Below are 20,583 nucleotides of genomic sequence, written 5' to 3'. Positions count from 1 at the left end.
CATGATCATTTTGAGATGCTTTTTCATACCCAATTTAGATAAATCCACCAGGCAAAAATGTGACATGCTGTTCTGGCATGATGGAATTGAAGCTTGGCACCAATTGTGCTCTCCCGGGATTGAGAAATCCCAGATGGATGTCCAACCAGGAAGTCAATACACGCCGTGCGCATGCGATTGCTAAAAAGATTATTGGTTTGCACCGTCCCACACGACACAAACACATTCATAAACAAAAGTAAACTGCAATTTTTCTTGCAGCTGATGAAATCTAAAGGAGAATTTTGCCTTTGGCCGAAATGTTCTGTTTAATGTTTATGGATCAGATTGGAAAGCTTTGTGGTTTTTTATGTTGCTAGCTACAGTGATTTCAGATGATTGAATGTATGTTCAAACAACAGCTATGATTGAAGTTTAATCATTGCATTTCAGGACAATTTAGGCTCGGACAAGTTACCTCAGAGAGTTCTTCAGTTAAATTACCTCTCATAATGATGTTGATGTTTTTTTATAGTTTTTTTTTTCTTACATATTTGATATCTAACTTGGTTTAACTTGATATTTTGAGACGCATTCTGTGTGGACGTTTCCCCGCCAAAATGTTTTAATATCATTATATTTTACTTTAACATGCTTCTTTTTCTCCACAGAGCTTTCAACTGGGCTTAAATGATGGTCATATTTATACCTGGACAGACGGTTTGAGAAGAAGAGACTGGCATGACAATGAGAGCATCAGGAAAGACGAACAACGTGTTGGTATGTTCACTAAATCCACTGAATATTTCACCTTTTCTTTCTTATAATTGATGCTATAATTTGTTCCTTTCATATGCAAACATCACATTATCACAGCATAAAGGACATCAACCATACTAAAGAGGGATGATTTGATGATGATGACGTTTTCTTTATGGCTTTCATTTAGGGTAAGACATTATTTTAGAATCCCTGCCAAGCTGTCTCTGTAAATCAACTGGTTGCCCCTGTGGCTAAAGAGACTTTATTGATCCATCTGAATTTACGGCTGGTTAATAATGTAAGGGTGTCTTTTTGCAGTGTTAAATTTTAGCTTTTAAATTGTCCTCGGCAGTTAAGGATATAAACGGCTGTCAAGGTGCTTACTTTAGTGTTTATTTTATCTAACGATTTTCATTCGGTTTTCAAGGATGACCCAAGGTGCTCGATAGGATATGTTTTTTAACTAAGCACAGTTTTCCCATTTTATTCAATTCTAAGACTTGTTCATAGTTCTAACTATAAATCAGTCAATAATTGGTAATTGTTGGTATTGTGCCAAAACAAAACTCATATGCATATGCATATTGAATGTGATTTACCAATCTGATACAATTCTCATGATGAATGTTTTAAAGGGGTGATGAATTGAGAAATCAACTTTCCCTTGAGCTTTTGAAATATAAAAGGTCATGGTAATATAAGAATATCCTGTAAGTTTCAGAGCTGAAAATGTCCTTGTTAGTCAAAGAGAAGCTTTTATAGACACCAGGCCTAGAAAACGATCGTGTTCGCATCTTGACGTCAAACACTGCCTCTACAAATTAATAAGCATGTCTAATTCAGTAGCCCCGTCCACCGACTCGTGGAGCTGTTCAGATTGCGCTAGACAACAGCAATAAATATGCAGAAGAATATAGCAAGATATTGCCCTATTCCTGGTTGTGGAAGAACACAGTTGCTGCATAAGCTTCCCTCGGATCATAGTATTAGGAATGTGTGGTTGAACTTTATTTTTAATGAAGTTCCAGCTCATGTGGGGAAGACATTGTGTTCACTTAGTTTCACTGCGGAATCGTTTGTAAACAAATCTCAGGTCTGGATTTTCAGACATTTGATATTAAAACACAGTGTTATTTCTTTTATATTGGATCCAATAGGAATGGTGCAACCCACTTATGTGAGTAAAACATGTTTTTTATATGAATGAATGAATGAATGAATGAATGAATGAATGAAGGAAGGAATGAATGAATGAGGTGTTTATATAGCGCTTTCATATGAACTACTGTACACCTAAAGCACTTTACACTCATGTCAGGCATATCTCGTCAACCACCACCAGTGTGCAGCATCCACTTGGATATATGTATGTCCAAATACATATAAATATCCAAAAGCAGTAAAATATCCAAAAACCACTAGGCCGGTGTTATATATTTTGTTCAGTTGAGTAGCTACTACATAAGGACCAGGATTTTTCAGCTTAGCGTCTGAGGAAGTCACCTGTCAATTGCGTCAAATCTGCGCTACCCTCGGTTTCGGGATTTTTTTTGCAGGAGAGCTTTACTCTTAGCAGTGTGAACAAGTGAATGCACGGAGTAACGTCATAACATCATTTTCAACACACTTAAATGTATCTAATATAATAAACAGAGCTGCATTACCTCATAATCATAATCGGAAGATCGGATCAGTGCAGACGCCAGGCGAATGTGTCCCGTCCCGTCATAATAAAAGTCCCGGTGTTTGTGCAGTGGGTATTTGTGTAACAATCTCTCAAACGGCCGTGCTCAGCTCCACAACACTCGGTCCTGCTCTGCTTCACACTACAGTAAAGTAATAACCGAACGTGATTTCTGCCCGAGTCCTATTTTCCACCGGCTGTGAGGTGAAGACCACATGTCCCAAGATGCTGCGCTCAAACTTGTCGTCATCAAACTACACATTTGTTTTGAATAGGCACCCTCCAGTGGACGGAAAGTTGCATAGTGCACCTTTAAAATACATGTTATTATGTTGCTTACACTCCTTACATACTCTGTATTTACAAAATGCCTCTTAAAGGGTTAGTTCACCCAAAAATAAAACTTTTGTCATTATTTACTCACCCTCAAGTTGTTCCAAACCTGTATGAGTTTCTTTCTTCTGCTGAACACAAAAAAAGATTCTCTTTTTCGTATTTGTAGTGGAAATAAATGGTACCCGGTGGGGTCTTCTACTGTTGTAGCCCATTTGCATCAAGGTTGTGCATGTTGGGGCTTCACAAATGATTTGCTGCTTACCTTGGTTGTTATGAGTTCACACCATTCTTTGTATACCCTAGAAATGGCTATGCGTGAAAATCCCAGTAACTGAGCAAATTGTGAAATACTCAGACCAGCCCGTCTGGCACCAACAACCATGCCACACTCAAAATTGCATAAATCACCTTTCTTTCCCATTCTGACATTCAGTTTGGAGTTCAGGTTGAGATGAGGGTACCACTCATCTCCACTTCAAATACAAAAAAAGAGGCTACACTTTCTGTTGAGACATTCAGATGGTAGAGTCAGAATTTGGTGTAAACAGAATGAGAACATGACAATGAGTTCACTGTACTAAAATGGCCCCCACAGTCACAAGATCTCAACCCAACAGAGAATCGTTGGGATGTGGTGGAACAGGAGCTTCGTGCCCTGGATGTGTATCCCACAAATCTCCATCAACTGCAAGATGCTATCCTATCAACATGGTCCAGCATTTCTAAAGAATGCTTTCAGCACCTTGTTGAATCACTGCCACATAGAATTAAGGCAGTTCTGAAGGCGAAAAGGGCACAGTATTCAAACACAGTATTAGTATGGTGTTCCTTTTTATAGCCCTTTGGAATAAAAAAAGAATTCACTGTATTAGGCAGAGAGATTTGTCAGATTAGAGAAAGGATGGCTCTTCTGGCGCCTGTAGGCAGGACCGTGTCCTCCTTCATATGGCTCACTCGGCTCAACTGTTCTGTTTTGACCCGTCACGTTGGAGCATGCTGCATTATTCTATCAGAGGGCTTTCAGTGCACACCATCTGTTGTGATAAGTCTTATGATAGCAGCCTCTATTGAAAAGCCACTCTCTAATTTTGTTTCTAGTTCATTGGAGATGGTAATACATGAAAACCAGAGAAGAGTAATGGATCTTCCCAGATAAATTTGGACAGGGTCAACCTATTTCAATGCAAGTAGCAGGTGGGATCTGAGTATTAAAGCTGTCTAAACTGTATGCATTTATTGATTTAGCTCAGATAAGATTACTGCTGCAACATACACATATGCTACAAGGTGGAGCTAAAGTGGTCCAGCAGATCCCACAGATGCTCAATTGGATTGAGATCTGGGGAATTTGCCTGGGAAACACCTTGAACTCAGGGTGCATTATCCTGCTAAAAGAGGCCAGTTCCACCATGGAACTCAATTGTCTTGAAGGGGTGTACCTGGTCTGCAACAATGATTAGTGATTAGGTGGGTGGCGCATTTCAAATTTACATCCATATGAATAGCCGGACCCAGGATTTACCAGAAGAACATTGACCAGAGCATCACACTCCCTGCACCGGTTTGTCGTTGTCCCACATTGCATCTTGGTGCCATCACTTCCCCAAGTAAGAGGCACAAACGCAAATGGCTGTCCATGTCATGTAAAATAAATTGGAACTTATTGGGCCAGAAAACCTTTTTCCACTGCTCTAACTTCATACTTATGTGACTTGTGCCACACTATACCTTCTGTTGTTTCATTGCCCTTCTGCATTAACACCCTGTCACCAGTTTGTGGTTTGTACCCTCCTCAGACCACTGTGGGAAGCAACCCACAAGCCTTGCTGTTTTAGAGATACCCTGACCCAGACTCCTTGACAATAACAATTTGGCCCTTGTCAAAGTTGCTCAGATCTTTATTGCTGCCAATTTCACTTACATTCATTGATTACAATAACTGATCTAATCTACCCAGACCTTAATATGTGTCCTTGCTAGGAGATGATCAATGATAATATTGACCACTAACAAGTGAAGTTAATGATTATCTCTTCATCAGAGCATATGTTAGTGGATGGGATATATTGTTGTTAATGTGTTAAAAGCAGAATTTGCATAAGAATATGAGCAAGGGCTAGATGACTGGGTCAGAGTATCTCCAAAACTGCAGCTCTTCTGGGGTGTCCCACAGTGTCTGCAGTGGTCAGTATCTAAAAAAGTGGTCCAAGGAAGGAACAGTGGTGATCCAGCAACAACATCATGGCTCATTGATGCATGTGTGGAGTGAAGGCTGGCCTGTGTGGTCCGATCAAACAGACAAGCTACTGTAGCTCAACAATGGGCACGTAAGCTTCAGAACTGACCCACAGAGCAATGGAAGAAGGTGGCCTGGTCTGATGTTTTTTTTTTCTTTTTTTTTGTACATCACACGGATGGCCAGATGCATGTGTCACTAGGATGCACTGTCTAGGAAGATGGCAAGCTGATGGAGGCAGTGTGATACTTTGGTAAATGTTCTGCTGCAAAACCTTGGGTCCTGCCATTCATGTGGATGTTACTTTAACACATACCACCTACCTAAGCATTGTTGCAGTTCACCCTTTCATGCATATTCCCTGGTGTTTGTGGCCTCTTTAGCGGTACCCTGCAACAAAGCAAAATGGTTCAGGAATAGTTTGAGGAGCACATCAATGAGTTTGAGCTGTTGACTTGGCCTCCAAATTCCCCAGATCTCAATCTAACCGAGCATCAGTAGGATGTGCTGATAATCATAATGGTCATAATATAATGCCATGATCAATGTATACTGTATAGTGCGCTAAATTATTTAGCACTTTAACCACTTCAGCTCTGCAGCACATTTTGCATTTTTTTGAGAATTAGGAATATCTGAATTTAAAAGAGCGCCCTACCCACATACATTGGAGTAAATTGATAAAAATGGTCTCATTTTACAGAAAAAACTCTAAATTTTAACACAGTGGTGGAATATTGCCTATATTTTATTGTATCTATTCACAATCTTATGATAAACATAGATACAAAATAAATATTTTGATTTATTTTTAATTATTTTGTTATTTAAAAATCTTAATTTTTTTATCATTTTGGGATCCAAGCTTTTTGGAAGTTTCTACTGATTCTATAATTTGGCACTAAACAGGGGAAAAAAGAATTTTCTTGATATCTCCTTGCAAATAAAAGTTATTGAGATTTATCTGACCAAAGTGTCTAACAACTCCTGCTCATCTCCATTGACATCAACTGGCCACTAGGAAATCGAAAAGAAGGCTCCGCCTCTTCAAATTTGTAAAGGGAGATCTTGGGCTCTGATTGGTCTAGAATCATGATCCACATGTCTATAAAGAGCTGAGATTCTCAGCTTTTCTGTAGCATGATACAATATGTGATGACATCATCAAAAATCGTGGCTAACACCGACAATCAAAACTAGCAATAATAAGAGTATTTGTCTGCATTACATGTTTTGATCTGGACATCGGTGACATTTTACAGTGTCATTTGGCCATACTTGCTCACAGACATGTAAAAATAGTCTCGTTTTGAAGCAAACAACCTAAGGAACGAGCTGATATAGGGTTGAGGCTAGTAGCTTTACAACGAGTTTGTGATCCGAACAGGAATATGACTCATGTGTTTGCTTGTTCAAAGGAGTCATTTCCATCTTTGTGATTCTTTTGATAATAAATTTACTGTAAATTATTGGATCGGTGAAATTAACTGCTCAGCGATATTCCTGAGGCCGATAGCTTTCATTTGATATATGACTTGTGTATTTTAGGTGTGTTTGTGTGATAAAAATATGAAATTTTATATTATTTGCATGATTTTCTCAAGGGGTGGTCGTTGCGGGGGGGTCGAATTCAGACCGTATTATTTTCTTCTATGTAATATGAATGCAGAAGTTATTGGGTTATTAAGAAAGCTGAGGTTCTAATCTTTCAAATGATACCATATATGTCTAGTTTTGTGGTGCGCAAGTTATAGATTTTTTAAAAAGATTATGATGATGCAATTTTGGACCCACCGGTGGGTCCAAGAGGGGGTGCAGAGCTGAAGTGGTTAAAGAAGCAATTGCTAGTTTTAACGTATCCTTAGACAAGCATGCAGGGACCTTTACATCTAACAGACAAATCATAATGCGACATTGAAGAATATTAAAGGTGCCCAAGAATGGAAGATTTTATTTGCCTCTACATAGGTAAATAATAAGACTTCTGTACATGGAACTAACATACCATGAGCCTCAACCACCACTGTTTCCTCTTTCATACGTAAATATTTTACAAAAAGTCCTCTGAAAAACTGGTGAAATCCAACACAACACTGATTGTGATGTAACAGTTGGGATCATTCATATTTATGCCTCCCCAAATTTGAATATTTCCAGCCCATGTTTAAGGCCAGGCAGTATTAACGTGGACCTGCACCGAATCAACAGAAGTTTTGCAGGTATTGTGAACAAAATGTGAAAAATGGTGCCAGTTATGTACATTACCTTAGTTCCCTGAAGAGACTCTGAAGAATACCTCTGCATGATTGCGTAATAATGCATGTGTAGAATCAGTCCAATGGAAAGACGGAACGTCATAGGTGGGGGACGTCATAGACCTGGAAACTATAAAGCAACCATAAACAAAAACACATGCTAGCTTCTGAAAAGCCTGAAGTAAGTCTATCACAGGCACGCATGGAGTATGACAGAGCGACACAGCATCTCGTTCCCGCATTGCCATAAGAACAAGTGACCGTATGTGTAAAAGCGCATACTACTACGACAGAACCAACACCCCAGGAGTGAAGCTAATGTCTAGTTCAAAGAACCTGACAAAAATGTGTGGTGATGACCAGCCTGCCACATTGCACACATCTTGAATTGAAGCTCCTGACAATAAAGCTTTAGAAGCAGCCATCCCCGTGGTTGAGTGAGCCCAAACAGCCAAAAAAGAAGGCTTTCCGGCCGCCTCATAAGCAAGTGAGATGGCCTCAACCAACCACTTGCTCATTCTCTGCTTAGATGCAGGGTACCATTTCTTAGGTGACCTAAAACATATAACGCAGTGATTACCACACATCTGACCTATAAAAAGCCTAAACAATTATAATAACTTACATGTGCAACAAATACATGTGCGGGAATAAAAAAAGGCAAATTTTGAACTTTTGCAGTACAATCGACTTGGATGTTTAAGTTATTTCAACTTAAATTATGTTAAACTGACTTTAAAAAATGAGGTAACTCTTGTATAACTAATAAAAACAAGTTTAACATTTCTTAACTTATTTTGATGAGTTAAAACAATGTAAAAACATATGTTGTCATAACTTATTGAACATTTAATTTTTTACAGTGTATGCGGGATACACATACTTAATGTTTATTAACACTTAACAAATGCTTAAAGGTCTCATGACATGACATTCTCATTTTATGAGGTTTTTCAACATTAATATGAGTTCCTCTGGCCTGAATATTATCCCCAAGTGGCAACATACATTTTGATCGGTGTAAACCGGTTCTGGCTGTCTTTCTCTGCCTTTGAGAAATTCAGAGCCCAGATAGGCTGATCTTGAATTCTCCTGTTATGACGTCATACCAGGAAAGGTTTCCTCCCCTTCCTCTGCTTTGCCCACCCAGAGAATTAGTAGAGAATGGATTCAGTTTATCAGTCGCGATGTCAGCACAGGCTTTACCATATGGATTCAACAGCCCCTCCACAAACAGTGAGTAACAGTGTTCATTACTGCCTGATCTGTGATCAGTGATTTCTGATGTCTAGCTAATCATTCAAGTTTGCACAGACTTTCTTTATAAATCATTTAAAACTGTCAGTCCCGCCGCTGGCTGTCTTGATGCCTTAAGCATAATGTATCAGTGAATCAAGCCAGTGACTAAAACTATCAACTTCACGTCATTTCTGTTAGTCACATGAAACAAATCTGTTATTTAAATGACTAAACTACAGCGATCAAAGAGAACTCTTTATAATGTTAGGATCTGTCAATCACATGTATGTCTGCAGTGCACACTTGTCCAAACTGCTGTTTAAACGACTCAGCTAAGCTGCAAAACAGAAGCTCTTAATGTATTCATGTCAACGTCGTGTTTGTTGTTAGTTGTGGTGAAAGCATTTTGTGAGAGAAAATGTTGCAGATACAAACAAAATAAACTTGTGCTCTCAAAAACTCGGTACAATAACACTTTCTCAGCAATCTTTCCCCAGCTCTCCGTCTCTCTCTGCACAGGCATTGCTGCAGCTGCTGCTTGCGCCTGACTAAACCACGCCCCCTCCGCCACATAATCTCATTTAAAATGCAAATATGTCAGCCAATCACAACAGTGTGTGTTTTCACTGAAGTCTCACAGCAGACACGCCTCTTGAAACAGAGCATTCAAGCCATACAGCTAATATCAGTATAGACAAAATTCCTTTTATTTCTAAAATATTTTAAAAAATATATATTTATAAAAGACGTTTTTTGATGTAAAAACCACACTAACTAAAGCACACAAAATAATGATAAACCAAATTGTACTTTTTATTTTTTTGACAAACAAACAGAACATTTTATTGGATAGTTAAATTGGATCCTTGGCAACAATGTGCACGCGAGCTCTCTCGCATGCTTGCAGATGATCTGAAAATCAAGCATCTGCGTTAGTTCTGGCAGGCCACGTAGTCAAGCTCCGCTATCAGCTGATCGGGAAAATTCCAACCCCGCCCATATCAGCTGATCAAATTCCCATGCACTCAATTGGCAACTCTCAAACAGGGCTCCGTACTTAAACGTAGCTTTGGTTCAGTCTGTCTGCCTGCTGCTTCCACTGCACGCTGCTTTGCATCCCACCTCCTCCCCTGCTCCTCCTTAACTGTGTTTAACTTAATCAATGTCAATTGGGTCATTGATGCATGTTCTGTTCTAAATAGGGGATTTAAGATGCCTTCCTAGTTTGGGAAATTTGGGAGGTCGTCCCCAGAAGCTGCTGTTCCCAGTCTTGGCTTTTCATGGAGCTCATGAAAAGGACGGGGAATATAGAACAGAGCCATTCCGCCGAATTCAAATGTATACAAAATGCACAATAAAAAGTTAACTAAAAGTTTGTGTATTATATTATAAGTGGACCTGTCAGAAACACCAATAAACAAGTAAGCTGCATTTCAGCAATCTCCATGCGAGATTCCAGCGGTCTGTGTTCTGTCACAACTCACGAGCTGCTTGTGCTGTTTGTGATTGTGTTTGCTGAATATCTGCATTTGTGTGAGCTACTGAAATGAGCCAATCAGAGCAGAGATCAAAATTATTATTCATGACCCTTCCAAATAAGGCAAAAACAGACGATTTCATTGTAGGGAGAATTTCTATGGTTGTACATGGAACTGTTAAACTGTATCTGGACCATTTTTGCTCTTAAATAAGCCAGATAACAGATATGTAGATATCAGATAACAATTTAAAATATATTGTTTAAACTCATTCTAGGGCACCTTTAAGTGTGGAGATCCTGGTGTATAAAATTGTAAAGTTATATAGGTTACATCTCATTATGAAGTTTGTGCATAGACGCAGAACATAGGTCTAGCTGATTCAATGCCGAAACAGTATTTATCAGATATAATGCTCGTTGTGCCATTAAACTAGCTGAAACTATCTTTTGCTACTGTTGTGCACACTGTTTGATCACTGTTATGTCAGTGATCAAACCCACAATGCTTTCTGAAGCTTTGCCCCAAAAGTTCTGATAACAAAAAATAAACTCTGCATGGAGCTGTTGTACAGCACTTTTAAGAGGCAAACACGCGTACAAACTGAGAGCTTGTGCGTAGGAGTATTAAAATCTGTAATTTTGCATTATGATTTAAATGTTCTGTTTAACTCTGTTATCAAGCCAGAAAATGCCAGATGAGTGGGTGTGAGGTTATTGTAATTATTCACATGTCACAGTGAGATGACTTTGTGATGAAATGCACTAAGGGATGCATTAAATGAATATGGTTCACACACACACACACACACACACACACACACACACACACACACACACACACACACACACACACACACGTATATATACATAATACATATATATATATATATATATATATATATATATATATATATATATATATATATATATATATATATATATATATATATTTATATATATATATATATATATATATGAAAACTTTCAATGCAAAAGCCTCTAAAAGCCACCTTGGTCAAAAATGATACTTTCAATTCAAACCAGCTAAATCCTAGCCTCAGTCCATTCAGAAGTACCGATATTGGGTAGAAATCTATACATAGTAGCCTGAGAAAAATTCAAATTTTAAAGAAAAATGTCAGATCCGATTCAGTTGCATAAATGTACCAACCGCGGTAGTTGCAACCGTGATACCAAATCCCTACTAAAAGTTTAAAAAAATGTACGCTTTGAGCACTGTTGAGCTGTAATTGTAAACACCTCTGACTGGCCATTGTGCTCACATGTTAATCAGATCTGCCTGTGATTGGTTGCAATGATCAATACACTGGAGCATTTAAAAGCACACAGAAGTGTTTGAAATGGTTTTGAAAGCGGGAGCAGGAGCATTTGAAAGCACAAGCAGTGGTCAACCAGCGGGCCGGTAGGCTGATAGATACCTGCATTCAAACACTCCGTGTGTATCTGTATAAGCGCTCTGTGAAAAGCGTCATTGATGTACATTTACAACATGTTTGTTAAAGCTACACTGTGTGATATTTTCCCCCATCTAGTGGTGAAAAGGTATATGACCATCCAGTGAATATTAGTTTCTGTTCCTCTCAATTCTGATTTCGTTTGAACTCCTACGATGGCCAATTTAGTCCAAGATTAACATGGCAATCCCCCTCTTCACATCCGACACGGTGCCATCGAGTTTTAAAACGCGAAAGGCGAAGCTTGAATTTATGGTTATGTCCCTCTTTGGCTAATGTACTGTCAAGATGGAGGGGCAACATGGCGACCAGCATTCGAACCCCTCACCCGTATATATTTTTAATGGCTTATTATAAACTTACGAGAAAACTTTATTACTTGAAAGAAGTTAATATACATTAATGAGCACATATATTTTTGAAAGAAATAAGTGTTTTTAGCTAAGAATAAACAAAAAAAGTTACACAGTGTAGCTTTAAGCACTGGTCATTGTAGTCAATCACAGACCTATTTGATGAGCATGTGAACTCATTGGCCAGTCAGATGTGTTTAAGATTACACTTAACAGCAGTCAAAGCGTCACATTTTTTAAATTTCAGTACCGATTTGGTATCGCAGTCGGTACTTTTCACAACAATGTAACCCTTGTTCCCTGAAGGATGAAACAGACACGTTATGTTGAATATGACCGACTGAATGGGAATCACAATTATATGTTTTGCTGGGTTATTTTCTCAATGTTCCTTTTTTTTAGCATAGATGGCATGTAGCATGAGAGAAAGTATGTGTTAATAATAACATCATTTCAAAACATTATATTCACAAATAAAATAAATTCTGTATAAATAAGAAATGTATGAGATGGGGTTTGCGAGTTTTCTCTAATTGTGGTCAAATTAGTTTAAAAAATAATAACATGGAACATTTATAGCTTTTGTGCCACTGAGTTTCTGTACCTTTGATTATTTTTATTTGTCAGGTGACATCAAAATATGAAAATATCTATATGCATTTGAAAAAAAGGCAAATACACCCTTATTTGTTGTTTTGTTTTTGGAAACGTTCTAAACTTTCTATTTTGTGCACATCAAAGAGGATGTCTTGCATTGCATTTTCTGTTCTCAGCAAGAGATCAGACAAAAGATATGCTGAATGTATTAATTATACATTATTACACCAACATTGGTTTTGACTTCAGCCCGCATGAACAAATTCCCCATAGGACTATATAACTAAAAGTTGGAATGTTGGAAAAACCAATACCTTCTATATACATATCCTATTTCCAGATATGCAATTTGGTTAAAGCAGCAGCATGAGAAGTAATTAACATTTTGATCAGTTTCAAATCTCCCATGGTAGATGAGAGAATATTGCTATCAGTACTCTATAGTTGGATTGTTTGGCTTAGATATGAAATGTCTCGGTTAGGTATGGTAACCCTCGTTCCCTGAAGGAGGGAATGAATGTACGTCAGACATCACAGATGAATTTGGATCACTTCTGGGAGCCCCTATCAACTTTGAGATATAGAGAACGGGCCAATGGCCATTGATATGCGACATTTGAATCTCGTGCTCTGCCCCACACCTATAAACAGGAGGCGAATACACCATTGTTTTTCACTGACAAGCCAAATTAGTGACTCGGCCATGCAGTTATGGCACAGCGGTTCCGGATCCCTTGGGAAAACACCCCAGTTACTGCCACGTCCAGCACCCAGATAAAAGTACCTCAGTTTCGTCTGTTCAGGGTGGGAAACTAACGCAGGGAGAGTCACTGCTGCTGTTCCGCAAAACCCACTCAGTAGAGTATTAGATGATGCTGGGAAAGCGTGCCCCGGTTGGCTGCTGTTACATGCTTCGCCCTGTCCAATTCGCCAGGTTGCGAAGGAACTCAACAGTGTTCGCTGTTCTAGGGAACTTGACAGGAGCATATAAGCGCACTAATCTGGTCCATGGAGACGAGAATGGTGCAGTAAGCACAAGACACAAGACCAGGCACTTTGGTGCTACCGGCCATGGGAAGCGAGCACACAGGAAGATACCGGCACAGAGAAAAGCCAGGGCTGGTTCCGCCCCCAATGCTTGCAGGTTCCCCACCTGGTCCTGAAACGGAGTGGTGGGAACCTTGGGCACATATCCAGGCCAGGGTCCCACCCCGAATTCCATGCAAGATTCTTCAACCGAAAATACCCTCTTGATGGAGGCCAATGTAGTCAGGAGTACTGTCTTCCAAGACAGGACTTTTAACTCTGCTGACTGCAAAGACTCAAAGGGAGGTCTCTGCAGTGCTGTTAGCACCAGATAGTCTCCTAGCTGTTACCCACCACCTTTCTTAGGGACAATGAAGTACGGGCTGTAGAAGCCGTTCTTCATATCGACTGGAGGGACTGGCTCTATCGCGCATCCTTTACCAGTAGGACTGCGATCTCCGCCCATAGCAAAGGGGCATTCTCCTTCGACACAGAGGTGAAGTGAATGCCCCTGAACTTGGGGGGACACCGGGTGAACTGAATCGCATAGCCAAGTCTGATAGTATGGATGAGCCAGCAGGATAGGCTGGAAAGAGCTAGCCAGGCTCCCAGCGACTGAATCAGCGGAACCAGTGGCACCACAAACCGGCATGCAGTGACCCGACTCGTACGACAGCGTGGCGGCCCAAAGTGGGGTGTGAGTGTGCAGTGCAATACTTACCTGCTTCTACTGAGGGGACGTACAAGTGTGGGGAGGCCTCTTGTGTGTGTCTTGAGCACAGCCAGCTCCGCCTGCTGGTTTTAAGAGCAAACTGAGGGTGACAAGGCACTGCCAAGCGCACTCTCTTGGCACCCAGGGGTATTGGAACTGCTCTTAAGAATTTGGTGCAACTGGCTGTTTTTGACACCAGTGGCAGAACAGAATTTACCAATGATTCTCCACCTGGCCCTCCTCCGGGGAAGAGCAGCTCCTGGCCATATCCGGGTGACTGGAAGCTGAGATGGGTGGCATCGTGGGAACAATGCCCATGGAGACAAGCAGACTGAGGGGTCACCAATGGTGTTTCTGGACCAGGGTGGACATCGTCTGACCAAGGGCCAGCGCTGTGACTTAAAATGTAAACCAGTCACTGTGTGGAGCTGGGCAGAGGCGGTCTGCCAGTGGCACTGCCACCCCCATGATGAGGATAGTGAGAGAGAGGAAAACTTTAAACATAGTATGGCCTCTGTGGTGTTCCAAATTCTGGCACCAAATGGTTCCACACTTTCAAAGTTTTCCTATACACAGTAGGGGTTGCACCGACTAGTCGACTAATCGACTAGTCGACTTTAATGCTCAGCCATGATGCTTTAAGCTTGACATCGACTAGTCACTGGCCTATAGAGGGCACAACAGGATGAGCAATTTCCTGACACACAGGCTCTGTTTTCAATGGTTAAAAATGACAAATAAATGGATACTCTGAGAGCTCTCCACAAGACATGCTTGATTATACCATCTGGACATGCACGCTTATTGTACACGTAAGTTAATTGTCGCGCTTAACTAATGCAATAAGACAAAAGAACTGATACAAAAGCTGTTATGTAGGACCAATAACCTAATGGGCAGTGCTGTGTCATATGCCATAACTTAGCTGTCTTGCGCACAAGAAAATCCATGTTTGCGTCTCAGCTCACGTTTTAAGCTTACTTGTACTTTGATGACCTCATCAGCGACTAGTCGAAGTCGACTCGACTTTCATCACATAAATGACGACTTTAAAAAAATTGGAAGTTGCTCAACCCTTAATGCACAGTGTATGCACTCACCATTGGGAACGCCCTCATTGAACCAACAGACCAAACCGTTCTGTAAAAACAGCAGTTTATCACTGTATCAGTGAGCTTGCGGCCACCCATGATCGTGCCTTCTCTCCCAGCACTCAAAGAAGCTTCTTCTCATTCTCTCTCTTTCTCTCTGCTTCAGCAAGAACAGTCTCCTTCATTGACACCATGTTCAGCAAGTGAATGACAATGGTGCTTTGCATTCGCCTCGTGTTTATACCTGCGGTGTGGGGTGGAGTGGGAGATGCAAATCTCACACGACAATGGCCATTGGCCCGTTTTCTATATCTCAGAGCTGATAGGGGCTCCTAGAAGTGATCCCAATTCACTGGTGACGTCCGACGTAGGTCAAACGGGACCGACTGAAAGGGAATATTAGTTTATGTTAATGAGTCCTTTAATTGATTCCAAGTAAAGTTAAAACTACTCTGATAAACATTCTGGAATTCTCAGAAAATATGTGATATAAAGTTTAATTAATTTAATAAAGTAATTGTGAGTTATACTGTCAAAATTACAAAATATAAATAACAATTGGTGCTTACACTGATGAGAAATAAAAAAAAGCCTGAATGCTAATTTGTGCATTATTACTACTACTTATTAAATACTAACTTATTTTTAACATAAAAGCAGACACGGCCATTTGTAAATTGAGTGGGCCTCATGTATTAATCCAATGTTGAAAGGAGAGCAGATCCAAACACAGAAATCATCTTAGGACAGAGTTCACGTGTGATTCATGAAACATTTGTATGCTGTCAGTCCTAATATTTCTAATATTAATAGTCAATGGTTGATTGAGCTTTGGTTTTCGGTCAGGCAAAAAAATCCAAGTTAACAAAATGCTCTTGTTACAATTCTCCACCACATTCACTATGCTGCATGCAAGTTCAAAATAAGGGTGCTTTCACACTAGCACTCTTGGTGTACACCCGGGCTCGACTAACGTCAGAGTTTGGTTTGTTTGGATGATATGATCGCTGTCTTACGAACTCGGGCGCACAGAGTTTGCTGCCGATGTGAACACAATCGTATGAAATGTTGTATGCTTACAGTTATTTTTAGCTGTACTGAACAGCTAGTTATGCTGATTGATTTTGCAAACTGGTACTTCTTGCCATATTATTTTGATGTATTGTCAAAATTATAAACACACTGCTTTGTGTTGCAAATAGTTGTGCAAAAACAGTAGTTTTTTTATATTTTTCTTCTAAATATTTTATCTAAAGCAGCAAATGAATCAGAAGTCACACATTCAAATTCACAGAAAATTACTTACTGTATCATAAGTACTTACTTCCATGTTGCATAGTAAAGGTGGGTACTTAGATATTTGAGAGCTGTTTTGGGGATGCTAGATTTCAGTATCCATTTAAACATTTTAAAGAGAGGATACAATGTTGGTTAATGATTCAGGCAAGCAGCTGTTCTCAGGGTGATATTAGTGGCACTGATCAGTCAATTACCTACTCAGGACATAAGAAAAGCATTCAAAGTAGAATAATTTATTATGAAAAGGTGCTGTGCAGCCTTCATTGCTACTGCAGTGCTTATTATCGTGTTTCTTCAAAGGAAGCATGTCATCTCAAAAATGAAATGCAATGCGCTGCTTCAGACTTGTTTTTAGCACTTTTAAAGAGATCAGTCACAAAAGAAGAAAACTCTCATCTACTCACCCATATGACATCCAAAGCTCAGGCGATATTTTTTTTTCCTGTAGTACATACACACATGTTGCGGGTTTTGCTAAATGTAAGCTACTACTGCAATACAATAAATGGGGGGAAATGTGTATGTGTATGTGTATGTGTATGCGTATGTGTATGTGTATGTGTATGTGTATGTGTATGTGTATGTGTATGTGTATGTGTATGTGTATGTGTATGTGTATGGTCTGTCTAAATACTACATTTTGATTGGCTGGAAGGAAAACTGTTAAATACAAAGGTAGTTAATTTCGGTTTAATCACAGTTCTGTATTAATGTACTGCTTTCATTGAAGCATTTAGCGCCGTGCACACATAAATATATCAATAATGCCCAGTGTAACCCCTCCTTTTAAAATCACCTGCTCTAAGCAGGACTTGAACTTGGGAATGCCGGTCATCTGCTAGTGTCTCTTGAGATCAAAGGAGTGAGGTTTACTCGCACAGCGACTACTAGCTAAACTCCGTTACACTAACCCCCAAAACCTTACTCCAACCGTCACAGCACCAATGTAACACTCTGTTTGAACCACCCACTCTAAGCGGGACTTGAACCCGGGTCCACTGGCATGAGAGCCAGACGCTCTAACAAGGAGGCTAAGGCTGCTACCTCCACTGCGACGTATCAGTCGCTAGAGCATCTTGAGATCAGAGGAATGAGGTTTACGTGCACAGTGACTACTACCTTTACACCAGCAAGTTTTATTAATCAAATAGCTTTGCTACTGAATCACTAGGCTACATTAAATGTGAACCTGAACCACAAATCCAATCATGAGGGTAATTTGGAAATAGAGGTTTATACATCATCTGGAGGCTGAATAAAGAAACTTTCCATTGATGTATGTTTTGTTAGGATACTCTGAGATACAACTATTTAAAAATATGGAATCTGAGGGTGCAAAAAAATCGAAATAATGAGAAAAGTTAGCATATTACTGCTAATGATACTTGTTTGATATATTTACAATAGAAAATTTACTAAATATATTCATGGAACATGATCTTTACTTAATATCCTAATGATTTTTGGCATAAAAGAAACATCTTTAATTTTAACCCATACAATGTATTGCTGGTTCTTGTCACAAATATACCTGGCTGTGTGACTTATGAGTGTTTTTTGCGGCACAGACATGGGTAAATTCTCAATGTCAAATATTGCGTTACAAACATTAACAGCACCTTTCACTTTTAAATGCTCACAAATTACCATAGTAAAAGTGAGATAATATATGGCTAGCTGCTCATTACATGATTTGAATACACTCTACGGAGGCATTAAAACAATATAGCCTTTGTTTTTTTCTCTTCACAATTCTTAAGATTCTGCTCTTCTCACTTACAAAATAAACTAATTAATCCATTTGGTCAAGAATACATATTTAAAAAATATATATTTATGGCTGTACTATACACTTTTGTTGAATGGAAAAGAGCAGCATATGAGGGTGTGTATAATTTACATTTTTATTTGAATATAACTTTAATAATAAGTAGGGTGTCCATCAACTGTGACAGGCAGGCACGGTGGAAAGTGGCTGAGGCCATAATGTACACTGCAGAGCCAGCAACTCAGTCAGCATGTTAAGCCTTCATACTAAAGTATGTCTGGTCAGCATTCAGCAAAAGGCCAGGCTCATTGCTAAAGCTGCTTCAGCTGTTTAGTCATAAAATAATAATAATAAAATAAACTGTCAGTTCCCACAGTGGTACTTTCTATCTTTGGAGTGGTGATATGTGCCATACACACATGCTCACCTTGCCAACATCCTGGCTGTGTTTAGCATGGTTGCTGATGTCAGACCACATCTGTTTCAGGAAAAGGGGAGCATGGGAAACCGTACCCGCTCGTAGAGGACGAGTGTGATGACTCCGTATACAAAGAGAACGGCTTTAACATCTACGTCAGCAACAATATCGCTCTGGACCGCTCTCTTCCTGACATCAGACATCCAAAGTAAGTAGAGCTGATTCTCACAGCATGTTCACAGTAACCAGCCCTTCAGAGCTGCACAGCTTGAGCTAGACATCAGTGTTTTAACGATCCATGGCAGGCCACACGTACGCAATGTGTTTAATTAATGATTTTGTCCTAAATGAGAAATTAATTTAATTAGGATTAATTCATTTAGTGATTTCAAGGCTGGTGGATTTTTGTTTGTGTACCTTTTTCCTGCTCCATGCTTGACCATCAGTATTAAAGCATAAAGCCAAAAAAGAGCGACAGTATTAGTTGTGGTCCGCAGTCCCCCCATTTAGCAAGATTTGGAGGAGAAAGTCTGGTTTAGGACTTCCATCTAAATGAGCTTCTTGATGGATTGATCATTAATTGTTCTCAGAAGGCTCTGCACCATTGCCTTCTCTTGAATGTCTCCACTGCCATGGATTTTCCCTTGGCAAGAACAGATCTCTCAATAACTCATGCACCAAAGAGTCAATGTCTGAAGGAGGACCCATTCGTTACAGGGTTGTCAATAACTAAAATATAATTCTTTCTGCCTGAACGGGCGCAAGCATCTGCTACAGGCTTGCCAAGCTTCCAGGCTTTGATAATGTGAAGATGAAGTCTTTAAAACATGTGATAGTGCCATTACCAGGTTAGAGAATGTTCCATACTCTTCATCTTCTTGGTGGAAAAGTTTGTCTGTTGCTTTCCTGCTGTTAGCTGTAAAGTTGTGTAAACCCCTTTCAAGCACTGCAGTGTTCCGGTGAAGAGCCTGGTGTGGGGCTTTTATTTACATCCCATATAAAAGCCTGTGGCGCTCAGTGTGGAACCTGCCAACAGACAGAATGTGAATATCTCTGCGAGAGCAAGCCTTCCCGTGTATTCACTTTCAATGCAGGTGAATACACAGAAAAATACACAGATTTCTCTGCAGTGTCAGTGCTAAAAGCGAGAAGAAGGAAGTGAACAGATTTCATGTTTTCTGAAGTGTAAAGTGTTTGAGTTTTCAAAAACATTTATTCCTGTGATGGCAAAACTGAATTTTCAGCAGCCGTTACTGTCTTATAACTTATTATTGTCAATGTCATGTTTTTGTTGTTGTTGTTGTTTTTATTTTTATTAAGAATTATTTGAGGAATAGAAAGTACAAAAAAACAACAACAGCATTTATAAAAAATAAAAATGAAATCCCCATAATTTTGAACTAAAGACATTTAATAATTACTTGCTACATTGCATAAAAAAAAATATATATTTTGCACAAATATAGTAAGCAGCCCAATATTTTTCAGTGATTATAATAAGAAATGTTTTTTTTGAAAACCAAATAAGCATATTAGATGGATTTTGATCAATTTAGCCTTTTATATTTTAAACTGTCACATAGGCCTACATACACACACACGCACCTAGATATGTGAAACAATTACCGGTTTCACGATAAACCACGATAAAATGTACTGACGGTTAGTAATATCGTTTTAACATTTAATTATCATTAAAACCGCGTGTGATTATCACGATTTTGAAAACATGCGGTAAATCCTGTCCAGTGAGCATCAGTCTGACGCAGGTGCAGCGGGCAAAGCTGTTTTCTGAATGAGAAGAGATGACCGCGATGGGAGATTGTCAATGTTCAACCTTCTAAAAGGACCAAATATGAGGTGTTATATTTTG

At 39.5% G+C, this 20,583-nt stretch overlaps 1 protein-coding gene across 1 annotated transcript in view; it reads left to right on the top strand.

Annotated features, from left to right (window-relative positions):
- The window catches only part of galntl6 (polypeptide N-acetylgalactosaminyltransferase like 6), a 276,939-nt gene that overhangs the window by 61,547 nt on the left and 194,809 nt on the right, over window positions 1-20,583 (top strand). The window contains exons 3-4 of the mRNA XM_067441340.1: window positions 651-759; window positions 18,780-18,918. Of these exons, the coding sequence (XP_067297441.1) occupies window positions 651-759; window positions 18,780-18,918 (248 nt within the window). The remainder of the gene's footprint in view (window positions 1-650; window positions 760-18,779; window positions 18,919-20,583) is intronic.

Source organism: Pseudorasbora parva, chromosome 4, assembly GCF_024679245.1.
Source record: "Pseudorasbora parva isolate DD20220531a chromosome 4, ASM2467924v1, whole genome shotgun sequence".
In the NCBI taxonomy this organism is placed as follows: Eukaryota; Metazoa; Chordata; class Actinopteri; order Cypriniformes; family Gobionidae; genus Pseudorasbora; species Pseudorasbora parva.
Note: the sequence above shows the minus strand (reverse complement) of the source record. Positions and strands in the feature narration are given on the sequence as shown.